A 24,081-nucleotide genomic window follows, 5' to 3' on the forward strand; every position below is an offset into this window, starting at 1 on the left:
AGAGGACTGGAGTATGGGCCATTTGCCCCAGGCTGGATGTGCCGAGGCATGCTGGGTTGTTCCATGGGACTACAGCCTCCTGCAGATTTCCTTTCCAGAGAAGCAGTCTGGACCCTTTGTCCTTTAGGGAGCTTCCCGTGGAAAACAGCAGCCCTCTCCTAATATAGAGCAGCGGCTTCGGGCTTGGGTCATTTGTGAGCCTGTCGTGCATTCCATTACTTAGCCCTGACAAGAAGGGCCAGAGAAGAATCCCACTGCCTCAGCTCAAGATGTACTAAAACCTCAGGCTTATGAAAGTAAACAGCAGCTGATCAGCCAGATATTGGGTCAGGCTCGCCCGACATCTGGGCTCCTCTCAGAGGCAGGGAATTCGGTGCTAATGAGACGGCATGAGCCTCTGCCTTGAAGAGCGAGTCGCAGAGGCTAATGACCAGGCACGCGAGCCCCTGAAGAGCATGAGCAGCACATGGCACAAAGGGCTGGGCACCTTTCTCTCGTCCCTTGCATTGTTCACTGGCTGGCTGGAGGACTTCATTTTCCTAGCACAGCTGCCTAGACATCACGACCGTTGATTAGGATGGGAAAGGTCTTGAGAGACGAGTCCATTACTGCAGGTACTCAATGCCGATATTTCCTACAGAGCTTTGTAAATTTATATTTTCCAAGCAATTATTGAGTTCTTAACATCAGATTGATCCTCAAAATTGTTTTTAGTCTGGTCGCTTCTAATGTCTTCCAATATTTCTAGAGGTCGCAAAGAAGTGGCATTCTGAAGAGACGAAGCTTGGGTTGCCCACTGCTTGGCAGGAGCAGTGTGAGGCCAATGGAAGGCAGTAGCCTTCAAGCACTTATTAAGACCATTCTTTTTACACCATTCTCTCTACTGGAGACTTTAAAATGTAAGACAATGGCAAGCTAGCGGGACTAAGGAGAGGTCAATGCCTAAGCATAGCGTGCGTGGGACAGGCTCAGCCACAATTTTGTAGCTTGTCAAGGGAAAATGAGGTTGAACAGAACAGGCAGAAAGCAGCCTGCCAAGAAAAAGGAGTAAAGTATTATTGTTTTTTTAGATGGAAATAAATATGAGGGACAGGTCTGAACACAAGGCTGCTTTTCTTTTCAATTTTGAGGCTGGACAGATGTCAGAGAGCTGGACACAAGGCATGCCCTAGGACTGATTGAATAGCAGGCCTCTCTGCTCACTGAATCGAATACACAGAAGAATCAACCACAAATCAGAGACAGAGAAGAATCAGCCACGGATCCTCCAGTCCACAGGTGGACTGCATACCCTTCATAGCTCAGAGAGTTTATCAGAGGATCTCCTGCCCTCCCTGCTTCTCTCTTCCAGTGTCCTTCCTTCCATTCATTCATTCATTCATTCATTCATTCATTCATCTAAAAACCAACCACAGGTGTTTTGAGAATAACCCTTGTAATCAATCAAGATAAACAGGAAACTTGAGAGTCATTTGCTATGTAGATAAAATGCATTGGGAAAATGAGAAGTATGCTGAAAGAATCCTAGAAGGTACGGTTAACATTCAGGGCAAAGGTAATTCTGTATGAGGAGGGAAGGTTGGAAATGTATGTCATAATAACAAATGGCCACCCTTTCCATATAAGCTTGGTAGGATTCCTCATTTCCGAACTGATCTTCTGTGTTAGCTCAACAAATGCATATGATTGTGTTTTTAGTTAATGTTCAGCCCTTGTGCACAGTTCATAATCCCCGACACACACACATATACACCCACTTAGACACAAACACAGTCTCACATGCATACAATCAAATTCTCTCTGTCTCTGTCTCTCTCTCTTACACACACAATTGGGAGGAGAAAGAAGGAACAAAATAGTCATAGCTGCTGTTGGCTGTGCCTTGAGAGGGAGGGGCTTTCAAAAGGGGTAATTTAACAGCGTCAACATCTTCTGGGTATTGTTTTAAAGCTTATCATTACCATATGCCTAGACTTCTCATAAATGTCTGGGTTATGTTTAAAAACTAACAAAAGGTCTCTGCTGCATTTACCCAAATGATCCCACATGTTAGGAGCCAGGCCAGTGTGCAAGCCTCAGTAGTAGAGCCGGGAAGGCCTTTCTCAGGAACTTCTCAAGAGACAGCTGAGGCTGTGGCAGTGCCACCAGCTGTGTCCTGTTCTGGACAGTGTCTGTATCATGTCTCCTCCCTGTGGCTACTGTAACAGGCCTGCTACTCAAGCTTAAAACCTCCAGAACTGCCTTGAGGAGGTTGCCACCTGAAAGACAACAGAGGAGACAGTGGATTTTGTGTAGCCCTATCTTCTGTCCTTCCTGCCTACAACCACACTATAATCCAGGACACTCTCTGCCCCATGAGACTTTGCTGTGTCTCCCTATTTTGACTGTATGTGAAGTGGAGAAAAATAGAGAGATGGAACTAATAAATGAGAGTTAAAGACTAAGAGCAATTATAAAAATATTCTAATACATAAAGGAATACTTGCTCAACAAGTATTAAGTATTGTTGATTAAAATCAACAACAAATAACATTGACTATAGTCACTATGGAATAGATACTAGATAGATAGATAGATAGATAGATAGATAGATAGATAGATGATAGATAGATAATAGATAGATAGATAGATGATAGATAGATAGATAGATGATAGATAGATGGATAGATAGATGATAGATAGATAGATAGATAGATAGATGATAATAGATGATAGATAGATAGATAGATAGATGATAGATAGATAGATAGATAGATAGATAGAATGGATAGATAGATAGATCGATAGATAGATAGATCGATCGATCGATCGATAGATAGATAGATAGATAGATAGATAGATAGATAGATAGATAGATAGATAGAATGGATAGATGGATAGACAGATGTAGATAAATAATTTCATTCTTCATAATTGATGACAGACAGACAATTTCAATCTTCATACTTGATGTATGCCCATTGGTTGAACCTCCCCTCCCCTCACTTGATGTCTCAGGTACTTGATGTCTCAGGTACTTGATGCTCCCTCCCATTACATTAGTGTCTCAGCTAAGGCGTGATAAATGTAAGCACATGAGATGACAGCCTGTGAGTGGCAGAGTTGGGTACCACTGAATAACCCCAAAGTCTGAGTTGCTCAGCCTCCATCAAGTTTCATGGGAAGACAGGCCCCTGTGAGACTACCTATTCCAGGCTTGACAGACACTGCTTTATCAGCTACAGTGGCAGTTGTTTTAGGCCTGTGGTAGAGGCCTATGTTTGTTCATGTATACACTGTGTGGTTCCCCACTGAAGCAACTTCTGCAGCACTAGGAAAAGTGACAAATAACAAAACTGGACCTAGAAATAATCATAGTCCAAGTGCTGTAAAAACCCAAACCCTGTGTTAGAATAAAAAGAGGGGTTTTTGGGGTTTTTTTGGGGGGGGGTTGTTTTTTGTTTTAGCATATTGAGGAGAATAAAACAGTCTTTGACCACTCAGTATCTTCATGTTTATCAGGAATGTACATGTAAGCAAATAGACAAGTGGGCTGAATTGCCTCTGTGAAGTGCTCTCTTCTGCGTTTGGGAAGAGGGTTGTGGAAGTGGAGAACACACAGTGGATGCTCTTAGCTGCCAGAGTGGGAGTGCACAGCCACAGCAGGGAAGGTTTTGGTGCTGTTTGTGGTTTGCTACTATTGTGACTTAGGAAAGAAAGCAACATGCCACCGCTGGCCTTCATTTTCAACAATTTTTTTAAAACATCAATTAATGCAATCAAACATGGTGCAGGAAAATCTAACTTTTTATTTATATTTCTCAGGGCCAGGGAGGGTTTGTTTGTTTTTATTCAACTGCAGGCCTTGGAGCAGCAAGGTCTATGTTTTTCGTAGTATTTTCCAAATCAACTCAGTAAGTTATATTTAACGGTCTATGTGAAACTCTCCACGTGAGGAAGAGAAAACTGCCTTGTAACTGGTACCATTTGTGGGAAAACAAACGAGTCTGCCTAGTTTCACGCAGCTTGAAAATAACAGCATTCCTGGTTGTGCGAAACAGATTGTTTGTTGTTGTTAATGAAATGAATCATATCAGTTTTCTTATCCACAACAGCAAAATCGCAAGTTGTCATTTCTTCATGCATTAGTCTGATTCTTCAGAGCCACGTGTTCAACTAATTTTAATGAATTTAAAAAAAATAAAAGAACGGTGACTAGAAACTGAATATCATATTTTTGTTCTCACTTTAACTTTAAAGAGACATTGAAATGAATCAACAAGATAGCCAGGAAAGTGTAAAATGGAAGTATGCTTTTGAGAGCTTTGTTTTGAGAGGGTTTCACTGTGTCAACTAAACATTAGCACTTGAAACTACTCACTGGTCTCCTGCCTTCCATGCCAAGGGTCCCAGGAAACCACCATTGATGAGTTCAGAAAAACAAAAAATCTTGGCTGCAAAGTGACATTTGCTGATTTTTCTTACCCTTAATCCAGGACCTAAGTGCAGATTTGAACCATGCTTTACCAGTAATCACTGGTGTGACTGAGCGAATCAATCATGGAAACAATCTTTCCTTTGAAGATTAACTGAGCATTTGGGTTTACCCCCTCCCCCTGCCAGCCCATGTACTCACTTTGCAAATTGTGGAAGATGTGTGACTATAATAGTAACTTTATCCTTACACTCATCCTCAGGTAGAAGTACAGCAAGGGAAAGTGGCAGGGAGAGAATGGAAGAAAAGGACTGCCCTCCATGTGGCACTAAGAGAAGACACATAAGTTTGACTTGTATAGAAATTGTATTCAGCCTCTTGTGCTTAAAAGTTGTGTTGGCCTGCCTACAGTCTTTCAGTAGATGAGATTATGTTTAGAACTAATTGAGTGACTTCAGGGCCAGTGACTACATTGATTTGGAATTTCCCTGTTGTTACTACAGTAATGATAACAGCATTGTTATCTCCATGACAAAGGATAGAGTCCTGTGTCTCTCTCATACCACTGCCTTCTCCTCCTCATCCTTCTCCTCTTCTTTGGCCTGGGCTTCCCTTCTGAGTGTTGTCCCATGATGTCATCTATCATGTAGGTTGGAGAAGGAGGGACTGTCAGGAATGTTACCCCACTCCTATCAGAAGACAATTAAGACTAGGTCAGGTTCTCTGAGACTATGTATTCATATCTCTCTCTCTCTCTCTCTCTCTCTCTCTCTCTCTCTCTCTCTCTCTCTCTCTCTATCTATCTCTCTTCTTTCCCCTCTCTCCTCCCCCTTCCTCCTCCTCCTCTCCCTCTCCCCATCCCTCTCCCTCTCTCTGTGTGTGTCTCTCTGTGTGTGTATGCTTGTGTTGAGTATGTATGGATACCACATGTAACTGAATGTCCTGTACATGTCCACAAGTGTGTGAAGGCCCAGAGGAAAACCTCAGGTATCACTCCGCAGCTATGCCATCCTCCCTGTTTTCCAGGCTGGGCAGCAAGTCTCAGGGATTGGAGATCCTCCTGTCTTCACCTCTCCAACGCTTGGTTGATAGTGCCTGACACTATGCCTACCTTTTTACATGGCTTCTGAGTATCCAAAACTGCTCCTTATGCTTCATGGCAAACCTTTACCAAATGAACTGTCCCTTCAGCCCTATTCTTAATTTTTTGTAGTAGTTGGAGATGACATTTAACTAAGCTCTCTTCCTATTCCTGAGAAGATATTGTCATAGGGTAGTTTTTCTCTCAATATAAATACTCAGGTATACTCCAGTAATGGCAGTTTCAGTCAACTGAAAACATTTATTCAGTTTAGTTCTCTACATTTGTATAATGCATTTAATCTGTATTTAGTGACTCTGATTTGAATGTTTGGACCACCTTTTCTCCAACATTCAGGGATAGGACAAATCTGCTTGTTGGTACAGATCAGGTCTTACCGGAAGTATTTTTCACCACAACCATTATGCCACCAAATTGCCTAATGTAGTATAGCTTTCTTTTGGGTTGTCAAATGTAGAGCTTTCATGCTGATTTCTGTCTATCCAAGACTTTTGTGCTGTGCTTTTTCAAGAAGGAAACTGATAAATCATCCAAATATGGCATACCTTCAGAAAGAACGTGAACTCGGCAGTTATAGGTACCCACATTCTACTTTAGATTGCTTAAGACAATATTGGAGTTCTGTGCTGGTTGCACAATGCATCCTGAGGGCAATGTGGAACCCATAAATACATAAAATGTGTAAGGCCAACAATAGACAGTTTAGTGACATTGTCTCACTAGAGTCCTTCTTATGCAGAGCGATTCATTATCTACCTACATTATATTGACACAGTATACAGTATTTAAAATTTTAAGACAGATCTTGAGTGAGCTGCTTCCGGTTTTAGAGAAATTGTCATAAAGATAGGGGATTAAAAATTTATTATGCCCAAAGCATCCTTATAATTTGGCATTATAGTCTGAGAAATATTTAATAGCTTTGCAGAACGTAATGTAAGAAATTATATCTGAGAAAGAGCTAGTAATTCTGTCTCTTTCTTCACTGAGCAGATTAACACTTCCAGCCAACAAGCCCATGCTTTTTGGTGACCTCAGTTCTCAGAGTCTTTAGCTTTAGTTTTTGACCTAAGAATCTGTCCTTCCTCTCCTGCCTTCACCATGTTGCTTATGCCACTCCTGCGTACCACCAGCTCTGTCCTGTGCATTACGCTTGACTGATGGAAATGCAGAAAGAAACTGAAGTTAGTATGATTCATTGCTATGCCAGTAATAACATCTTCCCTTCAGTATGGAGTTCCTAGATATGCCGGTGCACTAATTTTCTATATATACGTAGATCACATGCTTTAGAAAATAGACATATTCTTGGTATTTGCCCACTTTAATAATCAACTTAGAACGATTCAAGTACTTAAGGAGCATAAGTAGGTATACACGTACAGTCAGTCTTTGCATCCAAGTACTTCTAATTCTATAAAGGAACCCTCAAGCTCAGCTTCCAGAGATTCAAGTAACAGTTTAACAAAATTGTTGCTTTACTACCTTTTAAGGAAAACTCAAGATTTAGCCACTATTTCACAGTCAGAAATGTTTCTGAATTTCAGACCAAGTTGGAAAATCTGAAGATGGGGGCGAGGAGGCAGGATATGGTCAGAATGGAGGTTGGGATATGTATGACACAGATTTCACTCTCAGTTACCAAGATTGTCAGTTCTCCCTAAGGTCTAACATACTAGCTTTCATTTCAGGAAGGAGAAAGAAAATGGAGACATGGTTGCTTAGGAAAAGAGGCCAAGTGGGGCCACGTGGTATAGAAATATCAACCACTTTTTGCACAGCAATAATACAATTAGAACCCTATCCCTAACCCTATCCCTAATCCTAACCATAACCCTAAACCTAACCCTAACTAACCCTAACCCCCTAACCTTAACCCTAACCTAACCCTAACCCTAACCCTAACCCTATCCCTAACCCTAACCCTAACCCTAACCTAACCCTAACCTAACCCTAACCCTAACCTAACCCTAACCCTAACCCTAATTAACCCTAACCTAACCCTAACCTAACCCTAACCAGTTATTTGATAAACAACAAACTTCTCTACTTAAGGAGCAGAGATTGTGTGTGCACATGTGTGCACTCACTCGTGTGTGTGTGTGTGTGTGTGTGTGTATGTGTGTGTGTGTGTATGTGTGTGTGAACATGTATGTATGTATACATGTGTGCCCAAGTGTGTATGTGTGTGAACATGCATGTGTGTGTGCATGAGTGTTTGTGTGTGTTGTAGGCACATGTGCTCATTGTATACAGGCGCATACAGCCATGTATACGTAGAGAAAGGCAGAGGCTGATGTCAGGATGCATTCCTCTGCCATTCTCGACTTTATTTTGAAGCACGAGTTTTCTCACTGAGCCTGAAGCTTGCTGTTTCAGATAAGCAGGCCATCAAGCCCTTTGGATCCATCCCTGGGGCTTTGCCATCTTTACCATCCCACATCTCTATCCCTAGCACTGTGCCTGGTTTTAATATAGATGCTGGAAATACCAACCCAGGCCCTAGGCTTGTTTCTCTAATGAGAACTTTCTCCAATGAGCCATCTTCCCAAACACAAATTAATTTTTTTCAAGTAAAGATTTAGTGAAATACTAAGAGTCCTGGGTTAGGGGCTATTTCGATTCTTTTGTTGGTCTTAACTGTAACACATCCCCTTCGTGAGCATACTAGATACTGTCTCTGGCTTCAGTCATTTCTCATCACTTAGACGAGTCTATAGTTGTCCTTAAGGCCCCTTCCAACCTTGAAATCTCCTGTTTTAGCTAAGTAGGTGAGTTGATTCTCTTAGCTTCTCCAACACTTTCCTAAGTTACTGATTAACTAAAATTTTACATTCTTTTTTTACAAAAAGCAAAATGGTCTAGAGTCTCTCAAAGTACTTGAGCCAACAGCTGCTCTGTTGTGAAGTACTTATTAAAGTATGTCTTAGTAAATGTATTATGGTAAGCAGTTTCCAGCCAACTATGTGCTGTCTTTACAACCCTATTGCCACATTGCATTTCTGTTCTCACTGAGCACTGGAACAGTCCTTGGTTTCAGAAGGATGCTAAGCATCTTAGAGTAGTTTTATGTCATCCCCCATTCTTTTCAAGTGTAAAAGCCTCATCCAAGACATAGTCTGCAACAAGACACTGCCGTGGATTCCCACACTGCACACCGGGTTTTCTTTTAAATGTGTGGCTGCAGTATTTTCCTTTGCTAATATATTTTGACATCTCCTTGTTGTAACCTGCTGTTCTCTTTAATTGCTTATTGTTATTAATTATATAGCAGGAGCGTAGCTGGCTGCTTGAGCCACTTGGCTGTAAAGAAATCCATTCTTCATTATTGCTGTTGGAGTGACAGAAAATTGCCAGCATTCTACCCAGACATGAATGCTGGGAGCTCACATCCAGGAAGACCTCCCAGTCTTTCTGTCTGCTGCCATTCTCATCTGTGCCAGAGACTCCTCCCTTTGCTCTGACCTGCTTGTTTGGCTTAGTTCTGTTTAGTTCCTTGGTCACCTGCCTTCCTAGTGGAGTGGATGTGTTCTCAGTGCTCCACTCTGTCCTGTCTGAGGAGGCAGCTTTCTTTCCTCCCCATCCCTGGCCCTGTAAGCTGTCCCTCTCCAGAGCTCCTCCCTCTCTCAGCCTCATCACATCGTTACATATGCATCTCAACTTAAATCATCGCTGCTGACTGGGCGTCACCTTGATCCTCATTTTTCTGAGAGAGTCATCATGAGACCCTTCAAAACAACCGTAACCCCCTTCTCCTCACACAGTGATCAGATGTACTTAGAATTCAGGATAGTGAGTGAGTGATAATTTAGGATACACAACCCCACAGCTGCCTGTGCCACGGAGCAGCCAGACCAGTGTGCCCCTCTGCCTTCTGGCAGCATGACATTAAATTCACACTAGTTAAGCTAACTTAAATTGAGCCTACTTGAACCTTCCTAAATAAAACTAGTGGCCTTAATTACAATCAGGCAATTTAAAGGTTATGGAGCTCTAACTAGTACCACAGTATATCACTTTAATAATGCACAGGAAAATTTCTCCGAGGGGTGGCATCCTCTGATTAGGAGAAGGCAAGTTTCACATTTCCAATAAACTGTTTTTAGAAATCTTACTGTGTTTATGGCGCCATTACCTTCTTCTGTTCTTCAAGGCCAAGTTCCTGAGGTCACACCAAAAGAACAATAAAAATTCAACTCATTTGCAAATACCATACAGGATTGTGACTTTTTTTTCACGTTTTCCTGCTTAATGGCTTCCTGACATTGCCTGCAAGGAAGAGGAGGCAAAGAACCCTTGGGAGTCAAAGAGAACCCCATCCCCTTCCACACATATGTGCCATCACAGACACAATTTGTGGTTTGGGATAAATCTAGATTTCTAAACACCATAGTAAGGCAGATATCAGCTTTGCACTAAGTAATCAATCAGATAGTTTCTTATGAAATAGTTTCTTACAAGGATAATTAGCTTGAAAAATGCCAAAGCAGAGGCTGGAGAGATGGCTCAGCAGTTAAAAGCAATGGCTGCTCTTGCAGAGGACCCAGGTTCAGTGTTGAATGCCAACATGGTAGCTTACAACTGTCTATAACTCCAGCTCCAGGGATCTGACACCCTCTTCTGACCTCCAGGCACAAGGCACACATGTGGTACACAAACATTACATGCAGGAAAACTGCCAAACAAAATAAAAGGAATTCATTCTTTGGGGCTGGAGAGATTGCTTAGTAGTTAAGAGCACTTACTGCTATTCCAGAGAGGAGCAGAGTTTGGTCCCCAGGTCCAACATGGTATGGCTGAACATTCCCCTTAACTCCTGCTTTTGATGGCACCTGTACTCATATGCACACACCTACCACAGATGCACACACATACACATAATTAAAAATATAAAAAAATTTTCCCCTTAAAAATGCCTGTTTTTATTCCTTAACTTGTGGATATTCAGTAAAATATTTCTTTTTTCTGATTCGTATTTCTTTTTCTGTCTATTTATTTAAAATCATTCGCAGTACCAGGCTGTACTTTCTAACAAAGATAAACAGCTTTTCAGTGTTTAGAGACTTTTTCCACATAGCTAGTGGCTTCATGCCAAGCAGCAGAAGATTTCTATTTTTTTTTTTAAGAAGCAAAAGAAAAGGCCCTGACCCTTGCCTCAAACCCAACACCATGGCACTGCAGAAACATTCCTGATAGATGTCATTTCTGGCCCCCAGTTGCCATGGCTGCCCACTACCATGTGGGTTAGTGCTGACTGCTGCATCTCTTTGCTCTAAGGATGTTTTCCCCACAGATTTAACAACCTGGCAGGTTGCATTTAGTTTATTATGCATGAATTCTTCCAGTGTTATCAGTTATGTTTGGGGCTTGATTTTTTTTTCCTTTCTTTTTCTGTTGTTTTTTTGTTTTGCTTTGCTTTGCTTTGCTTTGGTTCAGGGCATGAAGGTAAATTTACCTATGCTGCTACAACAACCAGAAGACCTACAGGCAAAGACATTGATAGGCATTTGATGTCAAACAAGAGAATCTGAGTGCAAACGGTATGATAAATCCATATGACTGTTTTAATTAAAAGAATGGAACGTTGTATTACAAGAATATCAACTGTTGGGAAAGCTTGCTTAGACCCTGGGAGATAGCACACTGGCTGTCTTGTAAGCATGGGGACCTGACTTTAGACCCTAGAACACGTGTTCTTAAATAGATGTGGTGGCATACCCTTATCAGTGCTACAGAGGCAAAACAGAGCCCTGGGATTAGCAGGCCAGCCAACTCTACCCAGTAGACCTGTAGTTAGTCAGAGACACTGTCTGGAAGATCAAGGTACATAGAGTTCCTGAGGAAGCCAAGGGTGACCTCTGCTTACACACACACAGACACACACACACACAAAGGTATGCCTACACTTGTGCACACAGAAATACACATGCCCATGCCAACACACACCAAAAAAGGAAGAATACTTATTTATCATGGAATATAGTGCAGAGACTTCCCTGTGACCTATGGCAACAGCATCCTCTTTATGTATGGCCCATGTACTGTTCTAGGGTTCCAGCATGGATTAATGAGTCAAAGCATACCCTTGGCCATCTGCATCTTGCAGTATTGTATGAATTGGTAAAACATCACTCCCATGCTGCCTTAGCTAGAAGATGCCCTGGGCCATTCAGCTCTCTCCTAGGCCTAGCAGGAAAATGAAGAAGAGCATTATTGAGTAGTGAAGAACCCAGTCTCTGATTTCACAGGACACCAAACTCACTATGCAAAATGCAAATCATGGTTTTGATCTTGGGCTTGTGCCTTTATATGGGGGGAGGAGAGGGAGAGATGGGGAGAGAGACTTAAAACAAGATGAAGAGAAACTTTTTTTCAAGAAAAGAGTTTCTTTCCTGGAAACTGGCTGCGCTTCCACCTGGCACAGTAGTGTCGACTCAGCCAAAGCTTTGTAACCAGAAGCTGATTTCTGAGAGCAGGAAGCGTCATGCAGACCTAGCAGGTGCCTTTCTAGACTCTGGTCTCCACCCCCACACCCACTCTTGCACATTTGTTTCCAATGAGCTTATTTTACTGTATGGCTGTCTGGGTGGGGTCGGGGGTAGATGCACCTGTGTGAGGAGAGCAGAGGTCAGCCTCAGGTGTTTTTCAGGAGCTAGTCACCTTGTCCTTTGAGACAGGGTGTCTCACTGGAACCTAGGGCTAACTGGCCCGTGAACTTTAAAAATCTGTTTCTACTCCCTTAGCACTGGGGTTACAAGTACATGCTAGCACATCCAATGCTTTTGAAAGAGATTTTAAGTCTCTGACTCTGTCTCTGTTTGTATGTGTGTGTGTCTGTGTGTGTGTCTGTGTCTGTGTGTCTGTGTGTGTCTGTGTGTGTGTCCACAGGAGTTCAAGTGCAGGTGCCCACTGAGGTCTCAAGTGTCAGATTACAAGCAGTTGTAATCCTCCTGATATGGGTGCAAGAAATTGAACTCAGATCCTCTGAAAGACAAGTATGGGCTCTTTGCCACCATGGCCTCTCTCCAGCCCTCATGCCTGACTTTGTACCCCAGTTCTGGGAAATGAATTCAGGTTTGCTCATGCAGCAAACAGTGTCAGGAGCCATCTCTCGGCCCAGTGTTTTCACTAAGAAATGAGTACTGCCTTCTTTTTGGCTTGCTTAAGAATGCTTTGGGGGGTGGAGGCGTGGGAGCTTGCTGCAAAGTTTCACAGGGCCTTTTTCCAGTAACTTTTGTTGTTTAATCAAAGCATTTAAGAGTAAAGTCCTCTCCCTTTAAATCTCTTTTGTAACTCCGTATGTTTGCATCGAGACTTTGGCTGTGAGGCCCATGTTTAAATTCACAAAGAGGAAAAGAAATCACTGGTGGTGCCAGGGCATCGGTCAGATTGGAAAGCCATCTTTCTCTGTGTGCTTGTTCCTGGCCCCTACTTCTGCCAAAACAGCTCGTGCTTTGAGGAGTGCTCCCTTTTCCGTGTTTTGTTTTTTTTTTTCTTAATTATAATTTAAACAACATTCCAATGTTTTCCTCCTCCATGAGAATATTCTAATAGGTATTCATGCACACAAATAGTACTAACGGCCAAGACATTGGACAATATTGCATCTCAGAGCATCTAAAATCCCCCTGCCTGCCTTTCCTACCCCTATCCACCTGGACTCCCTGCGAGTTTCCAAGCTGCTGATGTTTATGGGGCTCTAGGCAGCCCCTGGGCTCTTTAATTCTGCTGGGTACTATGCAACCTACCCCTGTTGAATCATTTCCTGCTCCCATCCTGCTGATAATGAGAAGTTCAAGACAGGAAACAACAGTGTCAGTACCAGCGGCTTTGCTTAAAAAGTCCAAAAGTACTGCAGCTTTTAGACTATTGGCAAACAGACAAACAAACAAACAAAATCATCAGGACATGAGTCACATGGAGGCTTGCACCTTGCAGGTCTCCTTGGAGTATGTTGTGGCTTGGGCATAAGGGATACACACATAGAATTTGGCTCTCCTTGAGATGCCCGTGGCTTAGGTACTTTGTGCATACAGGCCACTGGTGTTTGGTTGCTCAGATTCTCGGGGCTCTTTCCTTTATGTATTGTCAGAAGTCCTGTCCTTAATATCTCATGCTCTCTCTCTCAATGGCTTGGGAGTACTGACAGAAGCAAATCCCACCATATCACCAGTGAGAAAGCTTTCCAAAAGTACCGGTCAGGCAATGTTCATTTTCATGTTAAATTGTTCCACAGAATAAATAAGGCCAGAACTTCCTAACTGGTATGAAGGGGAAAAAAAATGCTCATACACTGTTCAGTTCTCTCCAATTCTGCCTTACTTCAGGGGCTTAATGACTAATCTACTGGAGGACTTTAAAGCCTAAGCCGTATTCTCCACTGCCAAATTAGCACCTTGGTGTGTTTATGTTACAGTTGTGAAATATGTGTAGTGTGTAATGCAACAAATTATTGTGGCCAGAGTGCCAGGGACCTGAGAAAGAATGGGATGGCTGTGTGCGTGGCAAATTGCAGTGCAGGCTGCCTATTTTTCTAGCCCTGATTTCCAGGGTGAACCAGTGTAGCCGAGGGCTGGGTTTGTCATGTATGCCTTTGCTTTGTTAGTCCTCAGAACCCTGGCTTATAAATGTGTGCTTGGAAATTAACTCAGGGAAGAAGCAGAGCAAAGCATGTCGGGGGCAAAGGTGGGTGTTGGGAATTGGTTTAGGGCATGATTTTCTCGGATTTTAAAAAATATGTGTGTGTAAGCATAGAGTAGTTCACACATTTGAACTGGGGGGACAAATTACAACTTTGAGGCATCTGGTTTCTCTGCTTGGATTCTGAGGGTTGAGACTTCCTGTCAGGTCAGAGCTTTTCAAGGATGGCCCCTATCACGTGGTAATCAGAGGGTGTAGGTGACAATTTTAGCTTATAGATTTCTGAAGTGGAAGAGTGTGAAAAGAACCCTTCCAGCCAGGGTCAAGGGTAAATAGAAGGGTTCTACTCTTACAAATTGGTCCTCAGTAATGGCCCTGGTGTTGATGAGACATGTAAACATAGTCCCCAGTGGTTTCTAAGCTAACAGCAGCATATAACTCAGCCACTGAACATTTGCTTGCAACTGCGTTAGATTTTTGTTTTTTATTAGAAGAAAGGGGGTATAAACACGGACACACGGTCTGTAGGCTGCTGAGGGGGTCGTCATTGTGTAAAGCTCATTCTGAAATGTCAGTATCTTGTGTTAGACTCACAGTGGCCATGTTGGACCCTATAACTTGAGTCATGTTTGAGCACCCAAATGTTGGCCGTTAGCTCTTTGCTGTGGCACAGCTGATTAAGGGTCACATGGGTCTGGGATACACTTTGGAGAGAAGGAACCACTTGCCTTTGAGCTGGCTCTGGTTGAAAAAGAAGGAATGTTTTCTTGGAGCAGGAAGTTTGCCACAGTTCCTCCTGTTTCTCAGGCAATGAGGTAGCACAGCAGTTGCATATGCAGACTCCTTCCTCGAAACGTTTAATGTGGGAGTAAATATTTACATGAGTATGAGACTCTCATGTAGACTTGATTCTTGTTTACATTTAAGTTCGTGTTTACACAAAGATTAGCAAATGAAAATAATTGTTTTAGCTCTGGCTTCTATACATGTGACATTATCTCTCAATTACACTCAAGCATCCTTGGTACTACCTTGTATTAGGAGGTAGCCAGCAAAGCCAGTCATCAGCAGCCTCTAATGTGTGCTCAGTAAGGAGAAGGCCACTCTGACATTTTACCCATGTCACTGGGTACCCGCACGACTGCCACACTGCAGGATTTGGGGATGCTGTGTGCCTTGTGAAGTGGGCCAGACTGAACATGAACGTTCGTCTTTGGCTAATTTGCACTCTGCAGTCTTAACCTCCCTTTGTTAGCACTGGTGTATGCTGTCATGTCTTTTTGACTAGAATACTTCCAATCATAGTTACAACATTTGTATTTTTCTAGACTCCGTCATTTTGCTCATTTCCTATCAACCTTTTAGCTGTGAAGATTCCGATGTTGTAGTCGATCTTTATTGATAGGACACAGAAAAGACTCTTCTCTCTCTCTCCCTCCCTCTCACCCTCCCTCCTTCCCTCCTTCAGAGTAACATATAGAGATAAACTGTGAGTACTGTAGAAAGCCTGGAGAATATAGATAAGCAGAAAACATGGATGGACGCATCTAGAAGTTTCATCCAAAGATCCACCTATAACTCTTCATAAAAAATAAGGCTGTGCTAGCCTATTATAGCCTTAATGAAATATTGTAATGGTTATTAAGTCAATTGACTCTGAATCTCTTTTTAATAAATGAGTCAGACTGTATTATCCAATTACTGTCAGCTGCTACCTTTCCAGAGAGGAGAAACGGTGATTTTGATTGAATTTTTAAGCTCTTTGGCACCTTTAAAGGGGAGGAAGCAAGGTGCAAGTTCTGGCTTCAGGGCAGATCCCATTTGAAATTGAAATTGGAGGTGTTGATAGTATCACCTCATGAGCATCAGCTGCTGGAAGGAACACCCCTTTGCAAGGAAATGGCCTTTAATGCAGATATACTCCTCTACGCTATAGGTTTTCAGTTCTTTAACAGTGAGATGGTGCTGTTGACCACACAGCTGAACACAGAACTCAGGAGGGCAGATTCAGCAGAATCTGAATGAAGCTGCTTTTGCAATTCTCCTTATCAAGGAGTTGTATTAGAATTCTCATATCTCTGTCTCTCCCGCTTAAGAAAGAAAGAAAGTGTTTGGCCAGCAGTAGACATAGTTGTTTGGTTCCCTGTCTTGACTCCCTAGGCTCTTATGTTTAAATTACTGCTTTTCAGCTGATGGTCCCTATTTGGAGAGATTGTGGGGACTTTAGGACACAGAGCCTAGCTATGAGCAATGGATCACTGAGGAGCTGGGTCACCACCAGCTCAGCCTCCAGCCAAGCCTCTACTTCCTGATTCTCCCAAATTGAATAAGCCAGAATAGACAAGCCTCACAGACCCCTAGCTGTCCTGGCTTCTCTATTATCAATTGTGCTCCCTTTGAACCACGATCTTCACTGGAACTGTCTGAAGGCTTTTGGTCACAGAGACAAATGAGAAAAGTATCTAATGCAGCCCCTTCCCACTTGCCCTACAACTGGCCCTGTGCTGATGATCCACAGTGAGGATGGGGAGACAGTGGTGAGGGACAGAGCAGAGGAACTGGTACAGAGTCTTACCATCTGCTAGAGCATCACTTCGGCAGAGATGGCTGAGAAGCAACTGATGGATTTTTCTCCTACTCAAACAACTTGGAGATCCATTTATTGGAAAAAGGCTCACTGTTTAACCTACAAATAGAAAGAAATTGAACTTGCAATATTTTTTCAATAGTATAATGTGCTTTAAAACTTTAAAAATAGCTCTCAAGAATGCTTGCTATGATTGCTGTCATGGGTATTACTTAATCACTCTGCAAACAAAGGGTATAATCTGTGAGGAATAAGTCTGTGCTAGTGACACATAAGTCACTCCACAGCTGACTGTCGCCATTCTTGTTTCATTGACTAAATTTAAATTATTGAGCTTTAGAAGGACTGCTTTACTCTAGGATAGGAAAAAGAGAAAATGTGTGAGGACATGTTTCTTGGGTTCAAGCATATCTTATTCACTTATGTTTTGTTAACTTCACATACAAAGAGTAAGTAGTCAAAAGGGAAACTGTCATATTCAAAATCATCTTAACTTGAAGAATTCCCTTTATGTCCGTACACAGTCAGGCGCTGTCCTCAAGGAAAGACCTCAGCAAGACTGGTCATGTGACTTAACAGGCTGATGGTCAAGGAACCCAGGCTACTTTTTGGCTCTCATGAACAAAAAGAAATAGGGAGAAAGAAAATTATTAGTTGACATTTTTCTTGCATGTACTCATTGGGCATAATGTGGAAAAGGAGACATAATTTTTAAATGGTGTTGTGACATTAAAACTTCAATCTCCTCTTAGTCTTCAACATATAGTTGTACAATATTTAGGAAATTTTAAATCTTGGCAAATACTTCTGGTTATATTTGATCCAGATCTCTGCAATAAATAGTGTTCCTTATATCTCTTAATGACTGAAATCTAGGAAATATTTGGTGACTTTAAGATTTAAAAGAAAAGAAGAGATTAAAAAAAAGAACAATTGATCTTACATAATCCCTAAAGCTTTTTGTATAACCCCTTGTCGTGTCAGTAGGCACAATTAAACTTCTTCTTACATAGTGATAATCAAGGAGCTTGCTGTGCCACCCAGATACAGAGTGGGTTTTCATCTCCTGTGAAATGTAGACTGTACTGGGGGCTTAATTAGTGCTTTGCTTTCTCCTTGTACAAATTCTTGTCCTCTGCTTCTGAAGACTCACACTTGTGTGAGAGGAAAGATTACGAATACAAATAGAGAGATTTTGCTTCTAGTTAGCTAATAATAATTCCCTTTGTAATTGGACCTTCGTATTGTCAGATCCCAACTAGTGAAGCACCTATATGGAAATCTGCCTTTGAACGGGGGAAATGTCTCTGTTTTACTTTAGTTTAAATTTGCTGTTCCCTGGGTGTAAATATATCTCACACTCTTGGTCCAAGCGTGTCTCCCACTTAGGAACATCTCCAACTTTGGCAGACAGAAGGTAGACATATTGCATGATAATGGGAGGTCAGAGCAGAGCCTCTGACCCTTGCTCTTCCTAACAAGTTATCTCGGGAGTAACAGGTGTGTGGTATAGCTTGTCTGTAAGTTTATGAACCCATAGGCCAAACTGCTTGTGTCTAAGTTCTGCCTCCTTTAATTATTAGCCTCTCTGACTCAGAGAAAAGTTCTACATTCACTGGGTCATGGCTTTCTCAGCTGTCAAGTGGACATAATAATAATAGCATTTCTCATGAGTTGTTGCAAGGTTGCGTGGATTCATATTTGCAGACACGTAGAATAGTTCAGGAAGCACAGTAAGCTGCGTCATTCACGAGGTTGTTAGTTTTAGTGAAGGTAATACTCCCCTGCTGGACTGTGAACTCTTAATACAGCAATTGTCAGCCAATCAAAATTGTTCTTCTACCAACTTCTGATGTCTAATGATCTAGAACTTGTCAAAAGTGAGCCCGGATCTCAGAAAAGTGGAGATGAGACAGATAGATGGGTGAGAGAAGCCAGGGACAAAATTAGAACTGTCAAACAAAGCAAGTGAGCAGTGAGCTGGGCTTGGATGTGATGGGCTAGGGCTAAGAAGTAGAGGAAAGAACATCCATAAAGTGAAACATTCTGCTTCAGAATCGCCAGAGCAGGTTGCTACAGTAAAGTCTATTTCAGAAGAATTCCACAGAGAACCTGTGGTCAGGGATAGAAGCTTCTACAGTCTTCCAGGCAAAGTAGAGAGGCACTGAGGAGGAACCCATTCCACTTCCTTATCTGTTCTTTATTTCAGATCTTTGGAAATACAGAGCTCATAAAATCATGATCATTAAAACAGAAACCTTGCTATTGACACACTAAAAGCCTCAAAGTAAAATCTGATTTCTGACTATTGGCTTTTAAATTTTAGAAATGCTTAAATTACTAAAAACTCCATAATAATGTAAGATGACCAGAAACCACTATTACATGTTTTTGGAGCAGGCATTACAGGGTGGTGTGGCTATACATGACTCCATATTTATATTTGGCGATAGCTTGCAATGAGAGGTATTCTTGCTCTATCACAGATGGTAGATTTGACCTCTTCTGTAAATGTACTTTCCTCAACAGATGAAGGGCTGAACCATGAGTGCAAACTCTGCAGCCAGACCTTTGACTCCCCTGCCAAGCTTCAGTGTCACCTGATAGAGCACAGCTTTGAAGGGATGGGAGGCACATTCAAGTGCCCCGTCTGTTTCACAGGTAAGGAACTTCTTAGAGCAAACTTGGAGTCTGTGTGTGTGCTGACCCCACTGTGTCTTCCTCTAAGCATACTTCCACTGCTTGGCCTTTTACAGCAACGACTCCAGTTCAATTTGGGGGAAGATGTTTGATTTCTGCTGATTAGCATTATTGATTGCAGTCTGCTTTAGAGACTGAGCCAGACTGGAAGGTTAACTGTCAGGATGAACGAATGGCATTTCAAGTTCTCGCCTAGGTTTACTTTCCCACCCGGAAAACGACATCCGTGTTGGGTTCACTCTGCTTCCTCTGGATGTTAAAAGGTTACCAAGGTCCACCTGCTTTTGGGTCACTCAGTGTTCAAGTAAAATATGTGATCTCAGTGCCCCCACACATGTGACCTCAAACTGAATACTTTTATATCAATTTTATGAAGAGGGGTGTGTGTGTGTGTGTGTGTGTGTAAAATAGTCCTTTGTAATGGTAAACATTTATTTCTTGCGAGATTGGGTTTTAAAAGTTGGTAGAAATATATGATCTTAGAAAATTTTTATCAGCTGTTATAGTGGTACAGTTGTCAGGGATAAACACAGACACACACTCACAGAAACATTAACAGAGAGAGAGAGAGAGAGACAGTCACACACACACACACACACACACACACACACACACACACACTCTTCAGAATTTATTCCTCGAATCCCATGAGAACTGCAATATGATCATATATGTTTCTGCTGTGGCCCTAAAAAGGTCAAGACTACTCCCCCGACTCACCCCAGTGGAGAGGTGGTTCATAGTATTTATTTTGGTTTGGTTTGGTTTGGTTTTTATTGGATATTTTATTTACTTACATTTCAGTTGCCATCCCCTTTCCCCATTTCCCTCCCTAGAAACCCCCATCCCATCCCCCTCCTTCTTTTTGCTTTTATACCATTTACATGCAAGTATTAAGGTCAGTTCTAGGTTGAGGAACTAGCAATACAATAGATGCAAATAGTCAAGAAACAAGCAAGACAATAAACACAAATAATCAAAGAACAAGCAAGACAATAAACAAAGTTCCATGAACACTCCCATGTTCTGTGAACAATCGAAACAGTCACTGTTTCTAAGGGCTTATCAGGATGACCAAAATATCTGAGCCTACTTCCCTGTCTTAGCCCAAAGTCATATTCATGCCTGAAGCCTTCTTCTTTGTTCTAGCCTAAGATTTAGATTCCTGCCTGAAATTACTTCTTTTGGGGAGGGGGTTCCAGACAGGGTTTCTCTGTATAGCCCTGGCTGTCCTGGAACTCACTCTGTAGACCAGGCTGGCCTTGAACTCAGAAATCCACCTGCCTCTGCCTCCCAAGTGCTGGAATTAAAGGCGTGTGCCACCACTGCCTGGTCTCTGAAATTACTTCTTAAAAGATCCTGTGATCATCTTGCTGTGTCTGTTCCACAGTGGTAAAGCCCATCAATGGAAAGAATGAATATGTAGATAGAGAGCTTTGTGAATCTTGACCTCAAAAGAAATTTCTCTGTTTGCAGAACAAAATCAAAGGCATCGATTAAGCATGTTGATGGCTGTATCGTTAACATTCATTTCATCTGCTAATGTTTTTCTCTATTGATTTTGTTTACTCTTCTAAATTTTTATTGTATTAAAACTATTGTTATACTCTCACCATGTATTTAAGATGCCCAGCCAGAGACAAGAGTCAAGGCCCTTTGTGTAGGTACCTAGTAAGTCTATTTAAAAGAAGACTGGGCCACAGGGCTGCACAATTAAATCTTACAATAAAATAGTTCTTTCATGTTGTATCCAGAGCCCCATAAAACCATAGAAGTGATATGGACATAAGTTTCAAACCTGGATAAAAATCCGGTTTCTTTTTGTTGAGCTTAGTAAGGAAACAAAGGCACATCCAGAACAGCCTGGGTCTCTGTACAAACGGGTGTAAATTGTTTTATTGTATCTTGAAGTTATTTGAAAATAACAATTAGGAAAAATCAAACCTTTCAATATAAAGCATGTTTGGTGTAAGGAAAACTGAGAGTTTTTTTAAGGTAATGAGAAATGTTATTAAAATGTATGACTCACAAGAACAATACTGTAATATGATGTTAGGTTGGCTGGCAATTAGAATAATTTTAATGATCAGAGTGGAGTCAAAGTCAAATGCCAGCATCTTTAATAAATCCTCTCCATGCCTATACAGATTAATATTGTAGATGCAAACTTTTTTAGGTCACAGTGCACCAAGCATCCGTCAGAAGTCAGCTCTGCCAGCCCAAACAGCGCCTCTGGCATATACAATTTAATTATTAATAGTATGTCTCCTAGGTAAACTGTTACACAGTCTTAGGGCCTTGTTTTGTAGTCATTAAAATTGAACATGTTTATATTATTGAAACCCTTGCATTCCGTGTGTAGGCCGAGTTGATCTTAAAGTATCCAAAGAGAATTTACCTGCCGTTCTGTTGCACATTTATAGACAGTGCCCCAGAGTAGCTGTGGGATATAATTTTTAGCATTAACACATTTAAATAGAGAACTGTTTGCTAGCTATAACTTTAGGCAAATACAATAAACAGAGTTTGAGCAGCATGATTTCTTAACCTGTGGGTTGCTGTAAAGTAAGAGTCATTTCTTATGAGACAGAGCTGTGCATTTGACAATTCTCAGCTTTTATTTGCAAAGATTTACAAGGAGCAAGGCCTCTGTGAACCATTACTTTTCAGGTTGATATAGGTGTTTGGTAGAGTGCGTCTTAGGAAGCCATGAACAGATGTGACTCCTGCTCTCCCCAGATGTCAGGAGCCAGGCATGCCCGGAGGTGTGCTCTTCACCCTGTTGTCTGTGTGTGTGGAGTCATCAGCACAGGACATAGCGGAACTCAGTAACCCAAGCTCCCATCTCTTTGTTATTTCAGTGTTTGTCCAAGCTAACAAGTTGCAGCAGCATATATTCTCTGCCCACGGACAAGAAGACAAGATCTATGACTGCACACAATGCCCACAGAAGTTTTTCTTCCAAACAGAGCTACAGGTAATGGCCTTGTGAGGAAGGCTGGGATTGAGCCTACTTGCTACTCTTATGGGGCATTTTAACTATGGATTGAGAATCTCTCTCACCCTGGGCCACCATGATGCTCTTGTGTGTTGGAGGGACAAAGGGGAAATTAAAGACAAGATTAATAGACACCAAAATAATTTTGCCTCTGGCTGCTGTCAATCATAAAAAGAACTAGAAGAGAACTGTAATTGGACCTTCTGACCCTGTGTGAGGGATGCAGGGCTTGGGTTATTGCACTGTGGGATCATTCACCTCACTTGTCAGAGCTCACTCTCCCAAGTCTTGTTTAATTCATCCTCCTTCCCTCTGGGAGCCATGCTGGATGGATACACAGCCACTGTTATCCAGAACGTTGAACACTGGGAAGGGTCTTTTGTCCACGATGGATTTGTTCCACATCAGGCAACTGAGTAATTAGTACTGAAACCACAGCTTTGGAGTTGAAGTCCGGGCATCCCGAGATGTTAGCTTGGGCCTTGGATGTGCTATTTATTAGATATAAAGGTCCATGACTTCCCTGAACATCAGGTATGAAGAAAAAGAAACAAATTTCACACTCACAGGTTGTCACAAGGTGAAAATGAAATTATAGGTATAAATATAAGGATAAAACAAAATATATATGTTTGGTTGCTTGAATGACTCTCAGAAATAGTAGCTAAAAATAGAAGTCAAAGGGTTGAGGATGCGGCTCTGCAGTAGAGTACTTTTTGTCACGCTAAAGGCATCAGATTAATCCAGGCATCACAGAGAAGGGGGAAAGGAGAAAAAGAGTCAAAGGACATGTTGACTCGAGCCTATAATCCCAAGGTCACAAGTTCAAGGCAAGCCCAACAAACACAAAATATAAAGTCACAAAGACACCAAAAAAGGAGTAGAAACAAAGACAAAGAAACCTGGATTCTATTCCAGAAATTTCATTTAGAAGAGGAACATGATTTTTTCAATTCTTTTTGCATCTTTAAAATTTTTTTTTATTTTTTTACTTTTATTTATTTATTTATTTTGTTTTTTTTGTTTGTTTGTTTGTTTGTTTGTTTGAGACAGGGTTTCTCTGTGTAGCTCTGGCTGTCCTGGAACTCACTCTGTAGACAAGGCTAGCCTCGAACTATCGAACTCAGAAATCCACCTGCCTCTGCCTCCCAAGTTCTGGGATTAAAGGCGTGTGTCACCACTGCCCAGCTAATTTTTTTTTTAATCTTCCTGCCTCCTATGAAAGAAAGTGGAGCTGCACTTGAAATCTCTTATTATGAATATACTGATTACTGTTTGGCTTAAAATGGCTGTGGACTTGACTTCTACACCCAGAGCCAAGACCAAGCAACACAACTTATCTGCACACCTCTGGCCACCTCTAGGGTATCTTTATGCCCAAGAAAGAAGGAGGTTCTGGTAAGGCAAGCTTTAGAGGGGCTGTGTATATAAGAATAGGGAATTTACGGCTATTCTACTCAGTTATTATTCTAAGCAACTAAGTTAGGTGAAATTTAGGAGATAAATGAACCAACTGAATTACATCATTATCAGTGGAAGAGAACTAACATCTCTTTTTCATATTTTGTTTCTTTGAAACACTGGATCCCATCACATGTGTCTGCCAATAAATATAGAAAAAGGTCCAAGTCATGCTTTTA

General features: G+C 41.7%; 1 protein-coding gene across 2 annotated transcripts in view; it reads left to right on the plus strand.

Annotated features, from left to right (window-relative positions):
* Znf521 (zinc finger protein 521) overlaps positions 1–24,081 on the plus strand; it is a 278,862-nt gene that overhangs the window by 229,562 nt on the left and 25,219 nt on the right. For both annotated transcript variants that reach the window (XM_028759505.1, XM_028759504.1), the window contains 2 exons: positions 19,273–19,404; positions 22,305–22,420. In XM_028759505.1, the coding sequence (XP_028615338.1) occupies positions 19,273–19,404; positions 22,305–22,420 (248 nt within the window). The remainder of the gene's footprint in view (positions 1–19,272; positions 19,405–22,304; positions 22,421–24,081) is intronic.

This window comes from Grammomys surdaster, unplaced genomic scaffold (genome assembly GCF_004785775.1).
Source record: "Grammomys surdaster isolate TR1022 unplaced genomic scaffold, NIH_TR_1.0 126298, whole genome shotgun sequence".
NCBI lineage: Eukaryota > Metazoa > Chordata > Mammalia > Rodentia > Muridae > Grammomys > Grammomys surdaster.